The sequence below is a fragment of the Parasteatoda tepidariorum genome, chromosome 1, assembly GCF_043381705.1.
Source record: "Parasteatoda tepidariorum isolate YZ-2023 chromosome 1, CAS_Ptep_4.0, whole genome shotgun sequence".
Classification (NCBI taxonomy): Eukaryota; Metazoa; Arthropoda; class Arachnida; order Araneae; family Theridiidae; genus Parasteatoda; species Parasteatoda tepidariorum.
In genome coordinates, this window is record NC_092204.1 from 87,298,791 (window position 1) to 87,326,055 (window position 27,265).

At 30.8% G+C, this 27,265-nt stretch overlaps 2 protein-coding genes across 2 annotated transcripts; both read left to right on the top strand.

Annotated features, from left to right (window-relative positions):
• The first annotated feature begins 14,368 nt into the window (after positions 1-14,368).
• LOC107444957 (zinc finger protein 708) lies at positions 14,369-17,376 on the top strand. Its single transcript, XM_016059246.3, has one exon. It carries the CDS (start codon positions 15,070-15,072, stop codon positions 16,087-16,089), a length of 1,020 nt encoding a protein of 339 aa, XP_015914732.1. The 5' UTR covers positions 14,369-15,069; the 3' UTR covers positions 16,090-17,376.
• Positions 17,377-22,096: 4,720 nt separating this feature from the next.
• LOC122268991 (uncharacterized) lies at positions 22,097-23,230 on the top strand. Its single transcript, XM_043040199.1, has one exon. The coding sequence runs from the start codon at positions 22,097-22,099 to the stop codon at positions 23,228-23,230; it is 1,134 nt and encodes a 377-aa protein (XP_042896133.1).
• Positions 23,231-27,265: the final 4,035 nt, after the last annotated feature.

The window sequence follows — 27,265 nt, forward strand, 5'->3', positions numbered from 1 at the left end:
AAGACGAAGATGAGTTTGATGAAAGGTATATTAAAGAGTTATTATTTTTAATATTTCCAAAATTATTTTGAAACGTGAAATTAACAAAAAGTAAAACGCAATTAAAGTGTCGAAATTTCAGACAGCTCTCTCGACTAAACCGTGCGAACCTTATATACAGCTACTTGTTTTATTTCATATTTAATTTTATAACAGTCGTTGAACAGCCGACCCAATTTTATGAGCTTATGACTACTAATGTTCAACTCCGTAGCCTTGTAATTTTGAACCCAATCCAGAAGACAAGGGAACTCCTGGATCGAGTATTGGAAGAAATTCGCCATCATGGAGGACTTTTTGATGGAGCTAACCCGCATTTGCGTTACATGGAGAGGAAGACCACGAGAACCTCCCACGGTTAGCCTAATGGCAAGGGGACTCTAACCCATGATCCGTCTACCACAGAGGATATTTCACGTCAGCACTGTGGTCGGTTCAAGCCGGATGCGGAATTCGCATTGCTTAGGATTCGAACCTGGTTCGCCTTATTGGAAGGCCCGATCCCCTGAGCCATCGCGGCACACAGCTAGTTGTTCTCACTTTCTTGAAAGACGAAACTTCAAATGCATTGAATGAAAGAAATGTTTATTTTTTTATCCATAACTTAATTTATGCCGACCGGCCTGTGTAGGGGGCAGGGAATTGTCCTTGCATCAGAAAGGTTCTGGGTTCGAATCCCGGGCAAGGCATGGATGTTTCTTTCTCCTTTGTTTGTGTGAATGGAACCCGCCCTATAAACGGGTTTGTGGTTGTGTGAATGGTGTGACAGAAGTCGAATTCTTGGCCATAGATGGCGCACTGAAAAAACAAGAGCAATCGCACCCCCTCTGGCTAAACAGGCATATGACAAAAAAAAAAAAATAAATAAATAAATACAAAAAATAAAAATGGAAAAAAAAGTAAAATTAACTTATAGCTTGCGCTTTAAAAAAAAAAGAAAAAAACCCTATGAGAATTGTTTTATTTTTCTTTTTTAGAGAGAGAAAGATTTTGGAGTTTAAAAATGAGAGGGATAATAAATTTGAGGGAGATAATAATATGAATGGCGAAGATGTGGTGGATGAAATTAAAAGGTATATTCGTTTGTATATTCTTTAATTAAGTGTAATTTTTAAATTATTTAGATTTTTAACTTAATTTTTACATATCTTGAATATTATTCTTATTATTTAAAAAAATTGTTTTAAAGATTAAAACTGTAAGAAATTGACTTCTCCGTTATATTTTTAGTTCCTATAAATTTTATTAATACAAATGATTCAATGTTGAGAAAAATTCATGATAAATTTACCTCAAACGTCGCATAATAATTATTCGATGAGCATTATTATGGTACATGCAAGTGACTGGTGCAAATCATTCTGAATTTTGAAATTCTAAAACCATCTCTGTGTTATCTCAAAAAAAAAAAAAAAAAATTAACAAATCTACAAAATTTAGGAATGATGTCCTTATATGGGATAGAACCAAAACATATTAAATCAGAAAGATCCAATTCGCCACTAAGCATGAATGAAGTCATGAAACAATTGTTTTCAATAACAAATTCATGTAGCAAAAATACAATCTTAAATTTCATAATTCATTTTCTTTTTAGTGATAGTGATGAAAAGGTGTATTCCAGTTATTTTACTGAGGAAATGATTGCCAAACTGTACAGCATGGATAAAGTTCATGACAAGGATTCTATCGAGTATGGTATTCCGGATAACAGGTATTTAAACTGTTTCAAGATTTTTTTCAATTAGAGACTCAGCCATAAGACATAAGGAAAGCTTCAATTTTTTTTCTATGTAAAATTTCCACTTCTTTTTACATATAGTAATACTTCATAATCGTCTAATATCTGTTTTCATATCTTGATATAACTTAAAGTTTTAACGTCATAAAATGGCTCGAAAAAGTATATGCTTCTGAGACATTAATTTGTCTTATGCATGGGCACTAAACTTGTTAATTAAGATAATTTTTATTAATTTGTCGAGAGAAGTAAAAAATTCAAAACAAAAAAATTATACATTGAATTTTTTATTACAAAAAAAATTCACAGCTAAGTAATAAAACTAATTTTTACTGTAAAGGCGAGACGTTGTAGTTTTTTTCGTAATATTTATTTCTTGATAGCATCGTAAATTTTCTCGCCCTCCAACCGGAAATGAAAAAAAAAAACATTTGCAAGCAAATGAATCCTTAAAAGTAACAACAACATTTGAAAATTGATCTGATCTGTGTGCTGATATTTTATTGAAAACAACCTTTCTTTCGTAAATTTCCTTTTAAACTCTAATTATAAGAATTATCGAATACATCCTTAAAACCAGGAATTAATCGAGTTTTATAAAAATGTCAAGAAGCAAGACTTTCGAATTAAAAGCATTATATAAATTTAAAGCTTTGTTTTGAAACACAATCTCTAAGTTTTGAAAAATTCCTATCTTGAACGACATTAGATTTTAATAAAGAACAGATTATTTACTCTTAATAAAATATTAAAAGAAATCCAAATTCGGATTAAAATTTTTAATGCATATAATTTCTAACAATCAAACTTTTTTTTATCAGTTATAAATTAAAAAAACATGATGTAAAACTAATACGTTATAAAATCCAAATGTTTTTAAACTCATATTAGTAACTAGTTAGTATTTTTAAAACAAGATTGTGTAACAAAAACACCGTTTTGTTTTTAAAAAATTTTATCTGAAGTTTAACACAATCTGCTTTCTACCTGGTTTTGTATTTCTACAACAAGCTTATGAAACAAAAGCATTGTCTTGTGAAACATCTGCGACAGCAAGTTTATTTGAATTTAAACACAATTTACTTTCTATAAAGAATAGTATTCCAATAACTAGTTGATGCAAAAAATAAAATGTGTTGTTAGAAAACCTGTGAGATCGAAATTTTACATTCTCTTTAAAATTTTATATTTAAACGATAATTTTATGTAAGAACAAACACTGTCTTGAGCTTCATAACGCGAAAGTATTCCTTTTAAATTTTAGATATGACTCTTGTGAGCTTTACTTAAGAGATGAAAGTGATGAAGAGGATTACGTGGCCATAGAAGACAGCGAAAGCGATGAAAAAAAGAAAGGCTGTTTTGCTTTCCTGTCAAGAGTGTCAAGAGTGAGAACAGATAGTTAAAAAAAAAATTAAATTTTGAACATACCATCTTCAGACATCTAAGAAAAAGTTTTCAGCATATTTCTATCGAAATTGGCAAATTTATATAGAGCATTGTTGTAAAAAAAATTCGAAAAAAAAAAAAAATAATAATAATAATAACAAATAAATAACTAAATAAATAAATAAATAAATAAATAAATAAATAAATAAATAAGGGCGCTATATGAGATAACATCGCTGTAAAAGTCATATGTAAAAGTCATAAATAACTGCCAATCTTTACAACTTAATTTAATATGTTCTGCTGAAAATATAAGAACTGTAATTTGACCATCACAGAAACATAACTGAACATCACAGAAGTAAAAATTTTATATAAGTTAAAATGTAAAGCCTCATTTAATATATTTTTGAGGAACTTTTAAGAATAAAATTTGGATATCACAGAAAAATAATTGGACTTCAAAGAAGATAACATCCTTGTGAAAGTCTTATATCTGCCAAAATTTGAAATTTAATTCCATATGTTGTTGTAGAACTTTAAGAACGGTAATTTGAACAAAGCAGAAAAATAATTTGATGTCATAAAAGATACAATTGTTGTGAAAGTCTTACAATTTTTCGAAACGTGCTATTCAATTTCGTACATTGTTATAATACAATGGTTTAAAATATGTAAATTGAATATCACAGAAAATAAAAAAATAAAAAATAAATAAAAAAAGTTTTTTTTTTATTTTCATATTCAATAAGTTAGCATACATTGAATTTACATTTCGTGAATTAAGCTTAAAAAATAATGTATATTAATATTATTTTTATAACTACTTCAGGGTTAATACTCATAATTAATACTAATTATTAGTACTCTAAAATTTTAGGTTCAAAATATATTGAATAACAAGGAAAGCTTAAGTTATTGCTCCCAAATTTTTTTTGCTCGACCCTATAGCTAAAATCCAGCACTAGTGTACAGTTATTTGCTAAAAAAACACGAAACGATTATTTTTTTTCTTCATAATTCAGCTTCAAATTAAAATAAAAAAAGTACTACCACTTTTATATTCCATAGTGTAATAAATCTGAAGAATTATATTATATTATATATATAAAAATTTAAATTATGTATATATATATATATATTTATTTANAGTTAAAATTATAAATTTCAATTAGTCTTAATAAAAATTCAAGGTTTGCGTTAATTAGTCTTTTCGATAAATAGTATATTCCGTTTTCTTTAAAACAAAAAATTGATCTTCCAACAGGATTGTGCAACAGGACACAGTTAATGTCACTTATTGTGGAGAGAAATTTTTTTCTAAATTCAGCGTTGAGCAAGATTTGTCACCTTTTTATTCCCATATCGAAATCTAATATCCGTTAATCCGAAATAATTTTAATTTTAAAATTATATTATTACTTTAACAACAATTGAAACAAAAAAAATAACTTGTACATGTGAAACATCTTAATCATCATTTAACAAAGTTTTAAAAATTTAATTTATCATGATATATTAAATTATCAGAAACAAAAAAACGTTAACTGAATAAACTCAAAATAACATTAAAAACTTGTTCTGGATCTCCTGGATCTTTACAACCCAACAGTAGAACTGATGCTGCCATCTCTCTGCTTAAAAAGAAACTAACTTAACAAACGTTTAAAGAGAAACTGAAACTTGTTCACTATATTAAATAGAAATATAGTTAAATACATTTTAAGCTAATTAAATTTAATAAAATTACGTATCTAAAAGAACTGAATTTTTGAAGAAAGTTAAAATATTAAAGTTTATCAAAACAAAAGAGATTTAAAAAGTTAAAGGTTAACAAAAACATGTAGAATTTTTGAATTCTACAAATTTTCCTATTCATATTTTCAAGAAATTTTTTTACGTTTCTTTTCAGATAGGAAGTATGAAACTGTTATTCTTCCTGTTATGGGAGTAAATGTTCCATTTCATATAGCTTCCATTAAAGTAAGTATCTGAGTTACAAAATAAGAATCATAATTTTGGTGAAGTTGTATTTTTATTGTTACTTCTGACTTTTCCTTATAACTTGAGTAGCTTAGATTAACCAAAATAACTTCCACTTTTGTTTTAATCGGAAGCTTCTTATGTTACATATGTACAAGAAAGACAAATGGAATTGGAAGGGAACCTGGATATACAAATCAATTGAATCAGCTGATGTTTCATTAATTGATGCTGTTTAGGACAAATGGATTGCTAAAAAATGAAGTTAAGGAGTACCGCTATCTGCTGAGGCAAGAGCGCAAAAGAAACAGACAGTAAACTAAAAATAAGACCTCTATAATCCTAATATTGCAACTATCTAAAATAGGTTTAGGTATAATTACTTTAAACAATCAATCAAATCCCTAGTTAAATACCATTAAGTTTTTTTTTTTTTTTGCAGCATCTCTTCTTAAAAATCAAGCTGAAAATCTCAATTTAAACATATGTGAAGGACGAACTTGAAATTATCAAATATTTTCCTCTCCTTCTAATTTTTTTGCTGATGTCCTATCCCTAGCAACAATTATACCTTGGCCCCATTTGGATGAACATGCTCCGAGGGACTGTGGGGATTTAATTTTTGACTGTCTCAACCTTCATCTATCAAAAGGTACGTCAAGAGATAGAATCGAGTTAACTTGTCTTATATACATACTAGCGATTTGGTTTTTAATATTTGTAGTGGTAGTTATACATGGGCATTTGTTGAATTATCCTCTTAATGTGTTTCAATTGTAATAAAAATTGTGAGCTACCTAGTTACTTTTTTAGGTATATATATATACACCGAAGAGCCATTACATTATGACCACCCTGCTAATAACGGGTAGGACCACCTTTAGCCCTCAAAAATGCTAGCAACCCGCCGTGGCATTGATTCCACAAGGTGCTGATAGGTAGTCTGATGTATCTGGTACCAAGCGCTCACCAACTGGTCCTGTTATTCCCTCACATTGCGAGGGGGTAGCGTGGCAGCACGAATTTGGTTTTCCAAGTAGGATCACAAATGCTCTATTGGATTAAGGTCAGGTGAATTTGGGGGCCAAGACATGACTTGAAAGTCACTGGAATGCTCCTCGATTCGACCCTTATGACATGGTGCATTATCCTGTTGGTAAACACCATCCCCCGCAGGAAGAACTGTTGCCATGAATGGGTGAACCTGGTCTGCAACTATATTCAAGTAGCTTACAGACGTCAGGGATTGTTCTATGAGAATTATAGGTATGGGTCCTAATGTGCCCCATGAAAACATTGTTCCTGGTCGAGAAACCATGAAAACCTGGGCGAGCCCATTGTTATAGATGGAGGGTGGTCATAATGCAATGACTCTTCAGTGTATATTCATTTAGTTAGCACAAGTGTATGTTAATCTTTTAATCAAATATCTGCAGTACAATATTTTAAATTGTCCTAGTTTAACCTTTTAAATTTTTTTTTATACAGGTTAGGAGAGGCATGCTCTCATGTGACTGGCCTTTTGTTCACCATAGAGAGTGGAATACGAGAGGGTTTGAATATTCCATCTTGCACTAGCGAGCCATGTCAATGGAGGAAAGTTTCCAAAAAGGTGATTATAATGTAATATATTATGTTCATTAAAAATAATTTTGAATCTATATTATAAGACATGTTTTTCTTTTAAAATGTTGTAAATATTCACAAGAGAAAATGCTGTAGGTAAATGAACAAGTTGCTTTTTACATGGAGTAATCTGTATTTTGCAAAATATTATCAAGGGAATTTCTGGTCAGTTTGTATGTAGGACTTCATATTTGAGCTGTTTTTATGCTTTTCAGTTCAAGTTTTAAATAAAAAAAGGCTTTATTCTTGATATATTAGCTACACAACAAGAAGCATTCCATTCTGAGAAATGTCAAAATTTTGTACATGATATAGATATAGGGAAACTTATTTTAATATCACATAAGTGGTAGTGGAAGATTAATACATTGCTACATGATAAATTGCTGTCAAGAGCAGTAGAATTCTGTCAAATTTCTTAAATGCTGAATTAAAAACATGCATTAAAGAAACATCCTTTTTAAAATTGCCATAAATTTGCAGATAAATCATGTTTAATGATCATCAAACATGTTTGATGAAAACTTTCTTGGTTACATACATTTGGATGGGCATTTTATCTGAGCATGCACAAAAACTCTACCTAGTACAACAAACTGCTCAGCATTAATAGTATAAAGTTAGCAATAAATTTCCAATGCAAAATATTGGATTTCAACTATTGAAGACTAAATAATAGTGAATATCTACATTCTTCATAAATTAAGTATTCTTACTTTATTTTAGTTTATATCTGGTTGCAGCTATGATTCCTTTTTGACTAATGCAATAAAATTTTCTTCATTGACTAAATTCTTTTTTAGCCTGATTTGATACCATCTTCAAAGATTTGCTTCAGTCGAGACAGAAAAAAGAAAGCTGCATCAAGTAGGAAAATACCTGGCAAACCCTCCAAAGAAGCTTTTGAGAGATTTCTGAATATTGTAAAGGTTGGTTATTTAAAAATAAATGACGTAGATAAAACNACATCGCCTCGTAGTCATAACATATGCGGAGGGATACACCGGAAATTTTCTAAATTTCTTCCGGTTTAAGGACGCTTGTTATTGTTTACATTAGACCACCCATCCATTGTAAAGGTTGGTTATTTAATAATAAATGACGTAGATAAAACTATTATAAAATCTACTGCATAATTCGGTAAATGGTAAAAGTAATTTATTATTACGACCATCTTACTAATGTTTTACAAAATGCCATTTCATAGAGCTTTATTACATTTTGAAATTGAAGGTTTGTCTTTTGTATCATGGAATTACCCTAAAATATTCAGGGTTCCTATTGTCTTTAGTCCTTAAAAACTGCTTAACTTTTATTTGGGAAAATAAGGGCCCTTAAAAATATTTAATTTTGGTATAAGATTTTTAAAAGTCCTTAATAATACTTCAATATTTTAAAACAAAAAGTAATTCTTTTATCACTCTTTCAGATATCAGGTTTTTAGGGATTTCTTTCCCAAAAGAAGCTACTACCACCATGAGCTATTATTGTTTGCCACTCATTTTTATATTCATATGTATATATATATTTATTTTTCAAAAAGAGATACCAAATGCACTTTATTTTAACTTGGTTGCTGATGAGGGGAGCACTTCCTCAGCGAGTGAAAGTGAGGGCATGCAGCATGTCCCTAATGTTGTAGATTTTATTGCAGACATTAATCGTAGAATTCCTGGAAATATATCTGTTGACTCTAGATGGGACATCATTTTTAAAGAATTATGTTCTTTAAACATTGATGTTGTTGACATTGAAGAAAGAACCAGAGTCCAAATAAAGAACTCTGAATGGATGGAGCAGAGGAAAGGGCGCCTTACTTCGTCTCTGTTTCACAGAGTTATTCATTGCAGATCCGGACAATTGGGGATTGTAAAAGAAATATTTCAAATAAACCCAATAAAAACGAAAGAGATGAGGTGGGGGAAAATGATGGGAAAAAAGCAGTTAATGCGTTTAAATCCTATGCTGAAGAAGAGCATGAGAATGTAATTATTCTTCAATCTACTGGTTTGCTTTTAGATAAAAAACATCCTTTTCTGGGAGCTTCCATTGATGGAAAAATAATGTGTGATTGCCATCCACCGGCAATTATCGAAATCAAGTGCCCCTAGGAACGAAATGATTAAAGATGCTGAGTCCAAATTTTTTTTTCTTAGATAAAGAAAGGGTGTTTGAAATTGAAGCATCCTTACTACAATCAAGTGCAAGGACAAATGGCAATTTGGGATGTTGAGCTGTCTTATTTCATTACATACACCACAATTGATTTAAATATTCAGAAAATATATTATGATGAAGCCTATTGGCAGATGCAAATGCCAATTTTGCTTCAATTTTATAAAAATTATGTTATTTCTGAAATTTTAGACGCATCATTGTAAATGTTATAATGTGTATGTAAAGCTAATTTCTTTATTGCTTTTTATACGGTTTTTGACCTCTGGACAATTAAAAACCGAATTATATAATTGCTTTTTCTACGGTTTCTGGCCTAGGGACAGTTAAAAACCGATTTTATACCTACTTTTTCTGTGGTTTTTGGCCTAGGGACAATTAAAAACCGATTTTTTCCTATCCGCTGTGGCACCACCTTGTCGTGGTGGATGGGCTTTGAACTAAGAGTGCCACAAGTTTCATCTTTGTTTTATTACATATATATAATCTTGTGGCTATAGCACCATCTATTGGTCAATTTTTAACTATTTATTGGCTCAGTAAATTTTATTGTGTCATGTATACTGATAAAATAACAGGTCATTTTGACCATTTTTTAAAACCTTTCGCAGTGGTAGAAGTCATTCTAAAATTCATGATAAAACATATTTTTTTTCAAAACTCCATTTTCTATTTACAAAGAAGTATGAAAAAGGATCATGTCTGATTTCAATATATCAACATTAAATTTCAATATATTAACATTTCTATTTATGCAAAATTGTCTGAAGCGCTAAGCATGTTTTTCTTCTACTAAGTTGCTTAGCATTAAAAATTTTATAGAACTTCTATGTATAAAAATCAACAGATGTTTAAGTAATTTTTTTCTTTTTTGCATTTAGTTGCCCTTACTCTATTGTTATGATACTTGCATTACTGATGCAATGCAATGGAAGCATCTTTTATCCTACCATCAGGCTACAATGAGCTTTGTGGTTCAAAGTAATACCCCCACCATAAGTGGCTAATAGAGAACCAGACACAATGAACTGGCAATCTCGGGGACCTGCAACTAAGGTTAAATTGAATATTTTTGTGTGAGTACTTTTAATGCTTTCATGAAACCTTTTATAGGAATGTCACATCAGGATTGGCTTGTCAGAACCAATTTTTTTTAATATTTTTTTTTTATGATAGAAAGAATATTATCTGCTATTTTTACTTATACTCTAAATATCTTACTTACTCTTATAGATACTTATACTCTGAATGAAAAATAATACATTTACTATAAATATATTTTTAATCTTGAGTTTAACCCATTTTCGGTCAATCATAGAATTTTTTATAATTTTTCTCATAACAGTCTCCGTTTTGCTGTGTGAAGGGCAATTTAGTATCCGTTAACGCTCGATGATGTAATCATGATGCGATGATCGATGATGTGATTAATATTGATGACGTATATTTATATTTACTGCTTTAAATGAAAAATTATGTTTATTGCTCATTTTTATAAGTCTATTGTTCACTGTTAGTTGTTTATTGTTCTTCCTGCTCAGTTGTAGTTCAGTGAACTGTTATAGCTAAAAATAATTTTCAAATAAAGCCATATGTAAGAATATGCTTCAATAAAATTTTTTTTTGGATCAAATGTTTATTTGTTGTAACATTTTTATCACCACATAACATTTAAATATCTGTAACAGTTTAATAAAAAACTAGTAGGGACCCTAATTCGCCATTTGTGTTGATAGAAAAGCTTCACGTTAATTTTTTAGCGGGATTAATTTTAATTACGGGATTTTTTCCAATGTGAAGAACACTAGTCATATAAACATACCAGAGTCAGTAGAAATTATCCTTTTATGTTTAGTTTGATTTGAAATAAAATAAACGCTGGCAAAATAACATAGCCAGGGCTCATACAGAGATCAGAAGAAGAAATCCAAGGAGTCCAAAATTTTAAGAACTTATCAAAAATTTAAAAACTTTGTGTAAAAGATAACTAGACAATTTCTTTTTTTTAAAATTAAAAAACAGTTATTATAAGGAACTTGCAAAAATTTACATTTTGCATATTTTTTCTAGCCCTTTTGAAATAAATCTTGACTTTGTCAAATTTTATCAAGAAAAATAAATAAAGTTATCACTTTTACACAAATACATTTTCCAGTTTCAAATATTTTAATAAATCTTGATAAAGTACAGGATGTTAAAGATTAACATAAAAACCTACCAATCTTATATTTTTAAATTTGAATACATTAGAAAATGTAAGGCATTTTATACAACAAAAAAATTCACAGTAAATTATTAATTAAGTTTGCTTGTAACGTGTAAAATTAAAATTATTTGCTGTTCTTTTTTTCTTCTAACTCTTGCAATTCAATTTTTTTTCTTTCAAAGTTTTTCTTAAGCTATTAGATTTTGATAGAAGTTATATAATTTAGTTTCCCTGCTGTGACAGCGGACTTAGCAAGTTCATCTTCGCAACGCAATAATCTAAGGACTAATTTGGAAATCTAAGTACCGTCATTCGTACTTTGTGCATCGGGGGCTACTTTGTGCAAATTCGAATTTGACATTTTTCAAGTGCTGCTATTCAGTATTATGTTTATTTCACGTTAAAAATGTGTGGAATTTGAAGATAGAAGTCTCTTCTATTACTACAAATTTTTTTTCGAATTTTAAAACAACCTCAGAGTGTGTTTCGTTCATCCAATGTCAACAACTTTCTGAGGACGTCGGATGTCGAAAAGTGTACGTGGAAACTTTAGGTGTGAAATGCAAAGACATTGATAAAACAATTGTCGTAAGTGCAAAATTTTTTATTTATATATTAATAAACAATTATATCATGTTAGCTTTAAAAAAATTTGAAAATTAATAACAAATAAACGGAAAATGAAAAAAAATGCACTTTGGGGCTACTTTGTGCAAAGTTTCATTCGTTTTTTTTTTCGACAGAAAAATGGTCAGACGTTATAAAAAAATACCTGGAACGAGAAACTACCGTGATTACACTTTAGAAAAGCTGCAACAATGTTTGCAAGCAGTTGCTGGTGGTATGTCGATTGCAGAAGCTTCTCGGAAGTACAAAATCCACAGAAATACTATCTCTAATAAAATTCACAAGAAACACGTGAAACGTGCTGGTAAACTATTATTTTTCTTCTACAAAGATTTTTCTAATGAATTAATCAAACGATTTAACACATAAAAATATATTTTATAGGACATCAGGTGATTTTGACAGAAACTGAAGAGCAAGTTCTGTCATGTTCATTCAAGCATGTTATGTTCAAATTTATCAATATTATAAATGTTAATGAATATGTAATAATTATTATTTTTGAAATTTCATCCATTTCAATGTTCAAAAATGTATATGGTTTCCTTTTGTTTAAACTCAAATGTTTTGAAATAAACATTCTTTTTAAGAAAAAATTCTTTATAAAAAATGGTTTTTTAACGCTGAAAATTATTTTCAAACTAATATCTTTACATATCTTGATGTTTTTGTTATTAAAAATGTCAACAATTAACTTTTTTAACAATTTTATATCAATATTTTACTAAAAACATGATTATTGAACTGAATTCCTATCGCTGCCCCCAAATGGGGCTACTTTGTGCAAGGTATGTTTTGACTTATTATTCGTAAATATTACATACAAATAATGCCAATATTGATCAAATTCACTCGTCTGAGTCCAGTTATGAATATAATATCGATAAATTTTACTAAAGTTTGATTTAACATAGTTTTTTTAAATGTCAAAGTTCAAAAACTGCGAAATCCTGCACAAAGTAGCCCCGAATGACGGTAGTTCCAAGTACTACTCAGACTTTAAGACTTTTTTATTTCCAAGGAGTCTGCACGAAAACTGAACATAGCATTCTGTGGGGGGGAAATTGAAGTTTCATGAAGAAACTTTTCAGGCATATTAAAACTTTTGTAGACAATAACACAACCAACATGGTTATCATGTTTCGATCCATCTGTATATAAATAGGTGTAAAATCCATATATGTATGACGATGCCATAAAACCTTTGGATAAAAACTGTTGGGTTTGCCTTGGATTCTTATAACTTATCAAAAAGGCTTAAAACACAAGCTGTAAGGTGAACCCATGAAGAAAATGAACTGAGTTTAAACATTTCTAGTTTAATATTAAGCCATTCGTTAAAACGTCTAAGCTTGATATGCTGCTTTTTTAAAATTTTAAACAATGCAAATAAAAAATTAACTGAAAGTTTGATGCAGTTTTTGTTATTGTCTATAACTGTAAAAAGTGCATATTGATTCTTTCTTCACAAATAAAATGTTTACAATTCTTAGATTTAAAAGAACATTTCATTACAAAATTGCAATTATATTTCTTTTTTAATAAACAAGTTGTTATTCTAAGTAAAAATATTTGAAGGGCTTAATGGAAGAAGTGAATAATCTTTGTTTTTAGAATGTTTGTGAAGGCATAAATGTTATATATTTAAATAAAGCTAAAATAAGAAATTTCCTAGAGATAATTTATTTTAATAAAGTCACTTAGCAGGTTCTTCCACTAAGCTCTTCATCTATCAAAATGCCATTAAGGTAATTGTGTCATTTCAATAAGATTTATTTTGCCAGTTCAATTTTTTTTAAAAAAATTATTCATCACTTTTTTAATAATTGGGTATAATATAGCCTACGTCACAGGTTGTGTTGCTCCTACTAAATTTAACCCAAGAACGGCATTTTCTGCGAGCCTAACTTCAAGCCACAAATAAACGAACGAAGTGTTCGATCGTTTAAATAGCTACTCGCCAGATATTATTGCATTATAAAGAAAAGTTATTGAAACTAAATACAACTAAATAAACAACAACAACTAAAACAAATAACAACAACTACTAATAACAATAACTAAATAAACAACAACTAAATTCCATTCGTTTAGCATTGCGTCATATGTTGTTCCTACTAAATCGAAGTAGTTGTGTTTTTTTCATATTATACCCAATTTACCTTTTCAACTGTGAGCTATATTCTCTAACTATATTTTATTCAATGTTACAATGTCAATAAACATCTCATTATAATTAGAGCTCAAAAATAATTATGCTTAAATAAATGTTTTTTTCAAATAACAATTCTTACGTCTTGAAATGACAGATTTTCAAACTATGGTTCTTATAACGATTCTTCTTTTAAACACAAATAGTAAATCATGTGACAAATATACGTATACTAGAAATCCCCTCTGCTGAGGATCAAAATTCTGATGGCATGTCTTCGGATCATTCCCAGGGATGCTTCCCAGACCGTCGCCAATAGCCCATTGTGCAGCCCTAGTGCGAAGTAAAACAAATCAAAATGAACTCATTATAAATGAACAAATATAAACTCATTATAAATGAATCATTATAAATGAACAAATCAAACCAAATCTTACTGGAAGAAGAGCAGGTCAAAAGCTGGAGATTGCTGATTACATTTATACTCAAAACACCACCCATAGCATGGAGATATGCGATAATTTTGCATGCAGTAAGAATGCTCCATAGGTGCTTTAGTTTTAAATATTATTTTTTTGACTTTTAAAAGCTATAAGCATATATTTACGAAGCATTAATTTGAAGTTCCATGGTTACTCGTCATTGGTTAAGCCATATGTTTATATTTAAAAAAATTATTATTTGTGCAGTGTTTATAAGTTTTTATCTTGGTTTCATCTTGCCAAGGTTTTTATAATGAGTATTATTAGTGCAATAAGTGTCGTAAAACTTATTTAATTGAGAGAAGACTTATGCGCAGTGTGCGCTATGAAACTTTCTCTTAGATTATGTAAAATAAAATAAAAAGATAACAATTATCAACAGGACAGTTCTGTGCATAAAAATTGTTCGAATATGCATTACCGTTGTGGATTCATGCTGAGCATATAAAAACACTTTAACTTTAAATTGCTTTTAAAATTATCCTGTGGTTGATTGTGGTGGAAGTGATAATACAGACATGCAAGAAAGCCATTTAAATAAACATCCTAAAACAAAATTCCTTCAATGTTATAAATGTTAAAAAAAATATTTATACGACAAATCCCCTTTTAATAAGCATACCAGAAGAAGAAGTTGTTAGCATTTGCTATGTGCGATAAAACATTTCCAAATAAAAGTAGTTCATATAAACAAGATATTGTAATTTCAAAGGAGAAGTCTTATTCATGTAGTGTATGTGATAAAGCATTCACTCGGAAAACTAGATTAAATAAGCACTATCTTGTTCACACTGGAGAAAAACCTTATTCGTGCAGTGTATGTTTTAAAACATTCAGATTGAAAAGCAATTTAACTGTTCACAACTATGTTCATATTGGTAAGAAGCCATATTCATGCAGTGTATGTTTTAAACAATTCAGTTTGAAAAGAAGTTTAACTAGCCATTCTCTTGTCCATACTGTTGAGAGGCCTTATTCATGCAGTGTATGTAATAAAACATTCAAATCAAAAAGTTGTTTAACTAGTCATGGTCTTGTTCATACTGGTAAGAAAACTTATTCATGCACTGTATGTGATAAAGCCTTCACCCGTAAAAGACATTTAGATGGTCACTATCTTATTCATACTGGAGAGAAGCCCTATTCATGCAGTGTATGTAATAAAACATTTGTAAACAAACAGAATTTAACTGAGCACTATCTCCTACACACTGGTGAGAAGCCTTATTCATGCAGTGTATGTAACAAAACATTCAGTAACAGAACCACTTTAGCTAGACACTCTTTTGTTCATAGTGAAGATAGGCCATTTTCATGCAGTGTGTGTAATAAAACATTTAAAATTAAATTCCGATTGAATGAACACTGTTTAGTTCATACCAAAGAGAAGCCTTATTCATGCAGTGTGTGTGGTAAAACGTTTAAAATTAAATCCTATTTAATGACACATTCTATTGTTCATACTGGAGAGAAACCTTACTCTTGCAATGTATGTAATAAAACATTCACTCAGAGAGGCAATTTAAGAACTCATTCTTTTATTCACACTGGAGAGAGGCCGTATTCATGCAGTGTATGTGACAAAACATTTGCACAGAGTGCTAGTTTAAAGTATCACTCTCGTGTTCACACAGGTGAGAAATCTTATTCATGTGAAGTAAGTGATTAAACATTCCCTACGAAAAGCAATTTAAGGTCACATTATACTGTTCATACTTATATTTAGCTAGAGTACATGATAAAACATTTACACCAATCCCATTTATCCAATCCAATACTAATTTCTCTTGTTCACTAAAGAGAAAAACTATTGGTGTAGTGTATGTGATACATCATTTACAAATAAGTCCAATTTAAGGAGACACTGTTTTGTTCATATTAGAGTGAAGCCTTATTCATGTAATCTATGTAATATATTCAGAGAGAAAAATATTTTAAATAAATACTACCTTGTGTGCTCTGAAAACCTTATTCGTGTAGTGTATGTGGTGAAACATATACAGTGAAACATCCTGTTATGGACACTCCTGCAAAACGGACGCCTCTCAATACGGACATATTTTTCATTCCCCGGGAATCTTCAATGTATAAACCATTACGTACATTCTCCGCAAAGCGGACACTCCCGTAACCGGACGCGGACAGTCATTTTGGTCCTGAAACGTTGTTTTTTATCTCTACAAACCGGACACTACTTTTTCTAAATAAATTGCAAGCTAAAAAAATTCAACTTTTCACCATTTTTAAAGCATGTAAAAAAAACTTTTTGCCTTATCCATAACTAAAAATATTGTTAAGCTATTTCACCACCGAAAAATCAATCTTTCTCCTGTCACCTTGCCTTATCTTTGTAAAGAAAGGAGAGAAAATGGTACTGCACTCCTGAAATAATTCTGACATCGGCATCTTTTGATCTTTTCATCTGGACCACACAGGTTATGAGACCCCTCAAGTTGAAATGACTTCTCTCAATGCTTCTTCCCCATTGAAAATTTCTTTAATTTTCTTATCAATTTGAAGACTGTATTTAACACAACTGGGGTAAAAAAAAGAGAACAGAAGTATAATCTTTGAGGTGTTTATATAAATGAAACATTTATTCAGACACTTGATAGCTGATCAATTGTGAATAATCATCTCCATAGGTCCTCATGACTTACAGGTATGCATTACTTTTTTTTCTGTGAATCATGGGAGGTTTATTTTCCAAGAAGGTATTAACCATGTTCCCTATCAAATGATAAGTAGGTGTAAGGGGATGTGAACCTAATAATTGAAACGGACTGAGGACAGTACGCTCCTATTTGGTATCATATGTCTAACTTGAGTATCTATGCTAATAGGAAAATTATATTTATTTATCTGTAGCTACATCCAGAATTATGTATTTATATCAAACTTCTTTATATATTCTTTTTTATCTTTCTTATTGTTTAAATAAATATTCTTGTAGATATTTAGAGTATCCTTGTAGATATTATTTAATAATTTCTAAATCTTTAAGAATATTCAAAACAATTTACGGTGTTAAATTTCGTTATTAGGGTATCCTTCCCGTAAACGGACAACTCTCATAATCGGACAAATTTTTTGGTCCCATGAATGTCCGCTTAACGGAGGTTTCACTGTACATAGAATCGCATTTAAATAAACATTCTATTTTTCATACTGGAGAGAAGCCATATTCATGCAGTGTATCTCACAAAACTCTAGTTTAAAGAATCACTCTCGTGTTCACACTGGTGCGAAACCTTATTCATGGGAAGTATGTCACTAAACATTCACTACGAAAAGCAATTTAAGGTCACATTATACTGTTCATACTTATATTTAGCCAGAATACATTGTGAAACATTCACACAAATCCTATTTAAATAAGTATCTCTTGTTCACTAAAAAGAAAGACTATTGATGAACGTGATACATGAGATACATTATTTACAAATAAGTCCAATTTAAGGAGACACTGTTTTATTCATATTAGAGTGAAGCCTTATTCATGCAATCTATGTAATAACACATTCAGAGAGAAAAATATTTTAAATACTACCTTGTTTGCACTAAAAAGCCTTATTCATGTATTGTATGTGGTGAAACATTTACATAGAATCCCATTTAAATAAACATTCTATTTTTCATACTAGGGAAAAGCTATATTTATGCAGTGTATGTGACAAAACATTCTAAGAGAAAATACACTCATTAAATATACATTCACTAGTTCATATCAGTGATAATACTAAGCTTTGTACTGTAGGTGACAGTACAATATTCCAAAATATAGTTTCGATAATTTTCTCTTTTCGTGGAAAAGAGTAGCCTTATTCATGCAGCATGCGTGATAAAATATCCATGCTGAAAGCACAGTTAAATTAACATTCTTTTTCATTCAGGTAAGAAATATCTCTGAAGTAGTGTATGTGAAATAATATTCAAAGAGAAAAACAATCTCAATACGCAATATCTTGTTTGTGTTCAGGCTAAAATTTGTGTAATGCTTGTAATAAATCCTTATTCCGGCTATGGATATATCTTCCAAATATATCCACACAAAAAAAAAAAAAAAAAAAAAAAAAAAAAANAAAAAAAAAAAAAAAATGAACTAGAATACTTTTGTTCACAACTAAAGAAGAACCTTAATTCTGTAGTTTATGTATTAAAATAGTCACACAGAGGCAATTTTAAATGTGTGCTATTAAGCATTTTCGTTGAAATCCAATTTAAATAAACAAGTTTATTTAGCTGGTGCGTCCAGTTGTTGATAGTGAAATTTCATCTTCTTACACTGAGGTTTTGCGTTTTTTCAAAAAATTTATGTAAACATTTGTGAAAAATAGAATGTTTATTTAAATGTCTCATTTTTAAAAAAAGTGTGGTGTCATACCTTAATATTTTTTAATCAAATTAATATAAGAATTATAGCTGTACCTTTTCATGTAAATTGTTTTAAAACTCAGCCAAAAGTATCTGTAAGTTGTATTAAAATTCACAAATAAAAGTACTTAAAATACCACAAACACAAAGTTTTGCTAACTATATTTTGCTTTGAATAAAGAGAAAATACGAGTAAGGAAATAAAACTTTTTCAAAAAAATTGTTTGTCTCTCAAAGAATCGTTCCTTTTAACTGTATGGGACATTCTCTTTAAGTCTTCAGGTTATGACAAGAAAAAAAAATTGTGCCAGAAATTTCTTATTTTTTTTAATGAGATACTTGAAAAATAGTAATGTTTATTATTAAAAAATGATAAAAATATAAGTTTTTAATAAAGTTAGGGGATTATAATATGCTCTAGGCCAAAAAAAGTTTTTTTTTTTTTTTTAAGGAATTAACAAAAAAGTTGGCTTGCCAACCTTTTTATTACTACAGTTATTATAATTTCACTCATTTTTTTAAAAAATATTTTCTAAAATTATTCAACCATTTTTAAACAAAATAATCTTGATTACATTATAAAAGTTTGACCAAAAAAAATTTTAATGCATTTTTGAAATATTTTTTAAAATATATCTATATATAGATACATAGCAGAAATGGAACACTTTATACATAATTCTGTAATTAATGATTGAAATTTTAATCCTGTAATTAATGATGCACCGGGGAAAGTAAAAATAAAATGAATGATACATTTAAAGTTCTATAATACTCTCTTCTAGTTTTGATTCATTCTTTAATTGTGCATAAACTTTAACAAGTTTTTCTAACTTTTTTGAGACCTAAACTGTTTCTCAGTTTGAACCAAACAAGTCCACATGCAGAAAATATGTGTTAATTAGCTGCCGAGCTTGCTGGACAGCCAGCTAACTCAACCATAAAATTGACAATTTTTTTCCCCCTTCCCACTTGAGCTGGCTTTCACCCACGATACCCCACCATTTGGGGAAACTGAAATGTTCCATTACATTTTCATTAAATGATGAAAGTAGATACACACTTGGATTTTTTATTCTGGGACACAAAACTGGAATTAGCATTTTTCTGAGAAACCTAAACCGCAGCGTCTTTCCTCATGTCTTCAGGTAGTCTTTTTCATTGTATTTTGGATTCAGAATATTAGCTAAGAAATGGAAAGGAGTTGAAGCTTGATTGCACCTCTTTTCAAGAATTTTTTTACCTGGACTCTCATTGTCTTTTCAATTCATCGAATACTCAACTGCTTCAGATAGATTTGATTTTTAAGATTGAATTTGCAAAAGAACATTTTCATAGCTGCAAGCTCTTTTTGCATGAACCTACCTGAATTTCAATGTGATACTTTGTAATCAATGAGGAAACATAATTGGACTGAGAGTTCTTTACTAGCTATTTCATTCTATTTTTTACTTAATTTATTTGATACTAAAATATTTGTGAAAATGTCTTATTTACTGATTTCCTCTTCAATAAGATTAAGATTTGGGTCGGAGTATCCTTTGGTTAGCAGGTCTTTATTTTTTATCTTGCAACAACTATCATACTTTTATCATCTTGTTTGCGTTATCTGTGCATATAGTGAAAAGAATGATTCCAAAATTCTCATAACAATATTTTATTTTACTCTGTGGCAAGATTTACACAATATTGTGCAGTTTTTATGTTAGCTGCACAATTTGTCGCATTGAATAAAAATGATATTTTTCCAGAATAGATGCATGTTGCTATAAAATTTTTTTTTATAATCTTGCTTGTAACATTTCTTTATAATCTTGCTTGTAACATTTCTTTATACTCTTTCGTGCTTGCTGTATTAAATGTTATGTTATTGGCATACGAAAATCTAGTTATTTTTATATCTAAAATCGACTTTTGACTGTCGGTTGTTTTTATTGTGAAATCTTGCATAATTCTTTGCGTTTCAATTTTGGTGCAGAGTTGTGAGTTATTGTCGGCGGATCTTCAAAGTTTGTTAATATTGAACAGTTATATGAAGTACTGGGTAATTCTTTCTTTGAACTTTTGTTCAGATGTGATCTAATTCTCTCAATTTTTATATGTATTACTCTTCACATGTACTACTTTATATGTATTGTATACTCCACAATGGTTACATTTCACTTTCCTTGGATCACTTTCTAATTTGGATACTACCATCCACTCAGGAGCTTCTTTTCTATCATTTTAGGCCACATTGTTTTGTATAATTTAAGAAAGAATAAAGTAGTCAAGAAATTCAAAATAGTACTATTGATTAAATATTTATTTCTCATTATATATTAACGAATCTCTGATATTTAATTATAATAAAAGAAAGAAAAACTATCCAACTAATGATGGTTGTCTAGTTACTTTAAAACATGGATACGATTACTTTAAAAAGTGGTTAAACTAGTTGAGTAAGTCTTTTGTTATTCTTAATGTTTCCAGCCTCCTAAAAATTTGTTTGTGTTCTTTTGTAACCCCGTTTTCTAAATAGGGGAGAGGTGAATGAGAGAATGAAGTACAAAAGAACAGGAATTTTTAGGTGGTTGGGAACATCAGGTTTTTCAAAGGGGGCTAACTATCTGAACTGGTTCTGTGTTACTTTTCTAATTTGAAGTGTAACTGATAAGTAAATATTGAAAACCATCTCATTTTGTGTATAGTTGTGATAATTGTCTGAATTGTAAAAACTGGAGAGAAAAAAAAGGAATCGGAAAGATTATTGAGTATTTTTATGGAAGCACCGCCTTTTATGTACTTATAAATTATATTTTAAAATATCTATATGACGAAGTTTACATGGCTCCGGTCAGTGTGCGGGTGGGTGACCACTTGGATCAGTCTGCGTAGGGACCGAGGGTGTGCGGTATTGGTCCTCGTTAAACTGTGCTACCGTAAAGTGCTCGACTTCGCGCGCAGGTTGTCGGGCTACCGAAGCGGGGGTGCCATCCCCTCCACAGAGGATCAAAATTGTGATGGCATGTCTTCGGATCATCCTGCGGGATGTTTCCCAGACCGTCGCCAATAGCCCATTGTGCAGCTCTAGTGCGACGTAAATTAACAACAACAACAACAACGAAGTTTACATTAAATTAAATTATTTATTTGAAATTGAGAACCTTTTTTGGCTATATCTTTTCTAATAAAAAATTATATAAAAGCTGTTGAATGTTTTAATTTGTTTGTTAGCTTTTTGAAATTAATTTTTATGTTTAACTTATCTTCCATTATTAATACTGTATGCAAGACTGGCCTGCTTGTGTATCACAGGTGCAATGTCCACGGCCCCTACCAGAGCACTTGAGGCAATTCTGGACCTGACTCCTTTAGATATCTTCATGTGCAGCTCTGCCAGAATGACTGCATATAGAATGAAATTGCAATATCAATGGTATGACAAGCCCTCTTCTGGAGGTCATACCAGTATTACTAAGAAAATTTACCATCCAACTCTCCTTATGCCTTCTGACTGCATGGAGAGAAAGTACGTGTTTGAAAGACCATTTGAAGTAGTTTTTCCTACCAGAGAAGAATGGGATAACAACACGATCGATACAAAAAATGATGATCTAATCTGGTATACCGATGGATCAAAGAAAGGTAACCTCTCAGGACTGGGTGTCTGTGGCTTGTCACCAAGATTCAACCTTTTTGAAGGTCTTGGGGAGTATGCTACTGTCTTTCAGGCGGAGGTACTTGCTATTGTAAACTGTCTGCAGATAAATATTAAGAAAGGCTACCATGGTAAGCGGATTCTTATTTTCAGCGACAGTCAAGCAGCCTTGATGGCTCTTTACTCATTTCAAGTTAAATCAAAAATTGTTCTGGAATGCAAGAATCTCCTAATAGAACTGGCAAAAAGGAATAAAATCATTCTTATTTGGGTACCAGGGCATATGGGAATTGATGGTAATGAAAGAGCTGATGAACTCGCAAAACAGGGATCCTCTTTCAATCCAATAGGAACGGAACCCTTCTGTGGAATCAATATGAAGACTACAAAGAAGGCCGTCCTAAAATGGGAAAAACAGGAGATGAACAAAGTTTGGCGCAATTCTCCTGGACAAAAACATGCTAAAAGCATGATCAGCAGCCCTTCTGCAAAAATTGCTTCTGAAATTCTTAGGCTCCCAAGATTGAAGATTCAAACAATTGTAGGCTTCATCACTGGGCATTATCATTTCAGGAAACATCTACATAGATTGGGACTTTTCGAACAAGAACCAATATGTCGGAAATGCCGTGAAGCGGTAGAATCAGCACATCACATCCTATACGAATGTGATGCCCTCGCCCTTACGCGCCTCACTACCTTAGGCAATCCATATCCTAAAGAGCTTCACCTTAATTCCATTAAGGGACTGTCAGACTATATTAATAAAGTAGGCGACCCGAGACAATGGAACTAGGAAAAATTGGGCTTGGAGTATGGTACAAAATGCAACATGTGCAGAGGTGCCACATATCTGACAAGCTCAAGCAAGAAGAAGAATACTGTATGCTGTTATATATTTAGTAATAAAATTGTATACTATAAAATCGCTCATATTCTCCCCTCCCCCAGTAAAAAAATAACTCTGGATTGTATCCTGCAACACCCACCCACCTGAGTTGGGCTTTTTTGAAAAAATCCGAGATTTTTTTCAGACCTGGCAGTAGAAGTAATAATATTAGTTGAAGCATGTTTTAAATACTTCAACTGTGATGGTAATTTATTAATACTATAATTATAATTTATTAAATACTAATTATTACTATTAAATGATGAATGTATTTATGTATATGTCAGTCCTTAACTGAATTAAAAATTAACAAATAGAAACAATAATGCCTTTCTTAACCCTTCTTTAAAAATATTAAAATCAATTCCTTTCAGAAGTATAATTTTTTCTCACTGAGAGAATGAAAAAATAAGCATTGTTTTGCTTTTGGAGCTAAACTCTAAATAAAATTAAAATAATATATCTTCTTTCTTAGTCAGCTTTTTTACTTCTGTAAATTTACAATTCTTTTGTTCATTTTTAGTACATCAAAACTAAATAGTATTCACAATTCTGGTACAAAATATCTACACCTACTTCTTGCCATGGCTAGAATGGTAAATCAAATGGTACAGCCATATGGCATCAAAGATTCCTTCAAATTATACTTTTGAAGCATTAGGCGTCCCGCAGTGGACTGATCGTTAAGGCACGGTTCCCAGCAGATCACCGAAGTCAAGCGTCACTGGCTACGGTCAGTGTGCGGGTGGGTGACCACTTGGATCAGTCTGCGTAGGGACCGAGGGTGTGCGGTATTGGTCCTCATTAAACTGTGCTACCGTAAAGTGCTCGACTTCGCGCGCAGGTCGTCGGGCTACCGAAGCGGGGGTACCATCCCCTCCACAGAGGATCAAAATTATGATGGCATGTCTTCGGATCATCCTCCGGGATGCTTCCCAGACCGCCGCCAATAGCCCATTGTGCAGCTCTAGTGCGACGTAAATTAACAACAACAACAATCAATTATTAAATATCATTATATGAGTGATTTTCACTGATTTTACTCAAATTGCGAATATTTATTTTTATGTTCAGATTATTAACTAAAAGAAAATTCAATATTTAAAAAAAATTTAAATACTAATTGCATCACATTTATGCTTAAAATGAACATTTAAAACCATGTTTTGATTTCAAAAATTTAGCAAATGGGACGATTTTTTATTTTTTTGCATTGGCTGAGTAGTTAGGAGTCAAAAGAATTTTATAAATCATCTTTAACATCCAGTTTTCTTATAGTTTTAAATAAAAAAAAAAATCTGATTTGCTCAAGTGTAACTGAAAAGTTTCAGAGAAAGTTTAAACTAAATTAAAATTTTTTAATCTGGCTCTGGTTTTTACACTTTTACTTCCATTGAGGGCATAAAAATGTGAATTACAGAGGACAAACGGACTGTTTGTTAAGCGTCTTCCAGCAGATCAGGAATAATTCCTGTGGTACTATGATACTTCCATGCCTGGGAGTAGCTAAGGATCAAATTATCCATATCCCATTTACGTAAAAGATAAGTCAGATATCTGATGAACTGGATCAAATAAATATGAGTGTATTGATGACGTTCATCGGGTAAACACATGAACTTTCGTGGATGTTTGCGGTGATTAGATAGTTTTGTGCTATTTAGGTTTCTTTATTTGCCCCTACTACAGGGCCGGATTTAAGCTTGGTGGGGCCCTAGGCTACTGGAAATGATGGGGTCCTTATAAGTTCAATTCCATCCCTATACACCTAAAGTAAACTGTCACTATTTTTTATTGTTGAGTATTAACATTATATTATTAAAAAATTAGATAATATTACTTTATTGTTAAATATATTAATTGTGATCAGACTATTATGTAGAACCTTTCTTTTCTTGCACATATTTTTTGAACGAGGTTTAAAAAGTTACAAAAGATACACATTTTAAGCACAGAGTAAAAATTTGGCGTGCTGGGCCACTATATATTTAACAGAGTTTATTTTTTTTTAGATTCATTTTGAATATATATTTTATTTGCAATTTTTAATGATTTTTTCTCGAATTTTTTTCTCAATTGTATTTTCTTTACGTTACAAAATCTATGAGACTTAGAAACATGAAATTTTGAATCTGCGTAGAAAATATGCAAAGAGTTAGAAAGAAAACAAGAAAATACAATTTGATTATTAGTTTTATTTTTTTTATTACAGCCGTTGAATAACCGACTCAATTTTGAGTTTACGCCCTATCAACCAGGCTATCCCGGCCACATTTATTAGTTTATTTCATAACAGTCATTGCACAGCCGACCCAATTTCGAGTTTACGATTACTAATATTCAACTCCGTGGCCTTGTCATTTTGAATCCAATCCAGAAGACAAGGGAACTGCTAGATTAGTACCCAGAGGTATTTATTTGTTATGATAACTTGAAGGACTTTGTGACCTCGACAGATTTAACATGCACCAGTCACCATTTTATACATGGGTATGCTTCTGCCAGCTGGATTCAAACTCCCATTCTCACGAACACGAGTTCAACGCCCTATCAACCAAGCTATCCCGGCCAAATTTATTAATTTATTTTATAACAGTCATCGCACAGTCGACCCAATTTCGAGTTTACAACTACTAATATTCAACTCCGTGGCCTTGTCATTTTGAACCCAATCCAGCAGTCCCTGGAGCAGGTGAGGACCGTTATATTAATACTGTTTGTAAAAATAAAAAGAACATTTCGGAAGCTGATATTATTTAATTGATGTTTATATTGAAAATATTTCTTCATTATTTTTGTTTTCTTTTTAATTATTTTAAGTACATTTTTTAAATTTTAGTGCAAAAAAATTGTCATTATTTATGTAAATTTTTGGCTTATATTTTTAAGGATTTATTTAAGGGTCTATTGAATATCAGAGAGAATAAATCTCATACGAGTTTTAAGTATTAGCTCTGCTCTTGATGGTGTATAGTGGCTAGGATGTGGAAGAGCAACTGTCCCAGGCACCCCGCCAAAACGAGCTTTCAACATATCAATGGAACACGCTAAAGCTTTATATCAATTAGTTTTAGATAATCACAATTGTAGAATAATTATCTAATTATAGAATGAAATGTTTTAAAAGACAAATATTTATTAATGTTTAACATTTAATCAACGTAAAAACAGAACCAGTATTGAAATCTGACGAGTTTATTATTTTTAATTACTGATAAAGTTTGTGACAGAAAAAAAAAATTAAAGCCTGATAGATTTCAGAATTTTAGAAACACCTTCTAGTATATTTCGATATCATATTTTTGGTTCGTTCTTACTTAATATTAATTTGTTTGCGACAGTTAATTTGTATACCCCTTTTACTACATTTTCGAGGAGTTTAAAAACATAATATTGAGGATTTTAACTGAAATGAAATTTGCTTTTTTTTGTATGCCTCTTTTATTACGTCATCATCACACCCACACGCAGCTGTCTACTCTAAATAATGCTATATAGAATGAGATAGCAAAACAAATGTGTGTAGTTATTTAAATTCTTATTCAAAAGTATTAGTTAATTTTTTTTTGAACTGACAATTTCTGTCCTTTTTTTGGATATTTTAAAGTGCTGTTTAAAACTGCTGCATATCACATGAAAGCATTAAATACACTGGTTATCATAAATTAAGGAAAAATCACAAAAATAGCGATAACTCTTTCAAAAGTAAGCCAAACCGTGCAAAATTTGCATATGTTGTCCACTAAGAGTAGCTGAGTAAAATTGCAATATGCAAATTAGTGGCGCTGCACTCGGCTTACGTCATCTGCCTGGAGCATAAAAGTCCAAGTTTGAGAGAAAGCACACAAATTTTACTGTGATTGCGACATTGAAAATCTGAGATAGCCAATTCGTAATAATGACCTCTAGGCATCATTTGCCTGAAGAACTACGATGGAGAGC

Excerpts from the sequence above, each read along its gene's own strand:
- LOC107444957 (XM_016059246.3), top strand. The coding sequence starts at position 15,070 with ATGTGCGATAAAACATTTCCAAATAAAAGTAGTTCATATAAACAAGAT.
- LOC122268991 (XM_043040199.1), top strand. The coding sequence starts at position 22,097 with ATGTCCACGGCCCCTACCAGAGCACTTGAGGCAATTCTGGACCTGACT.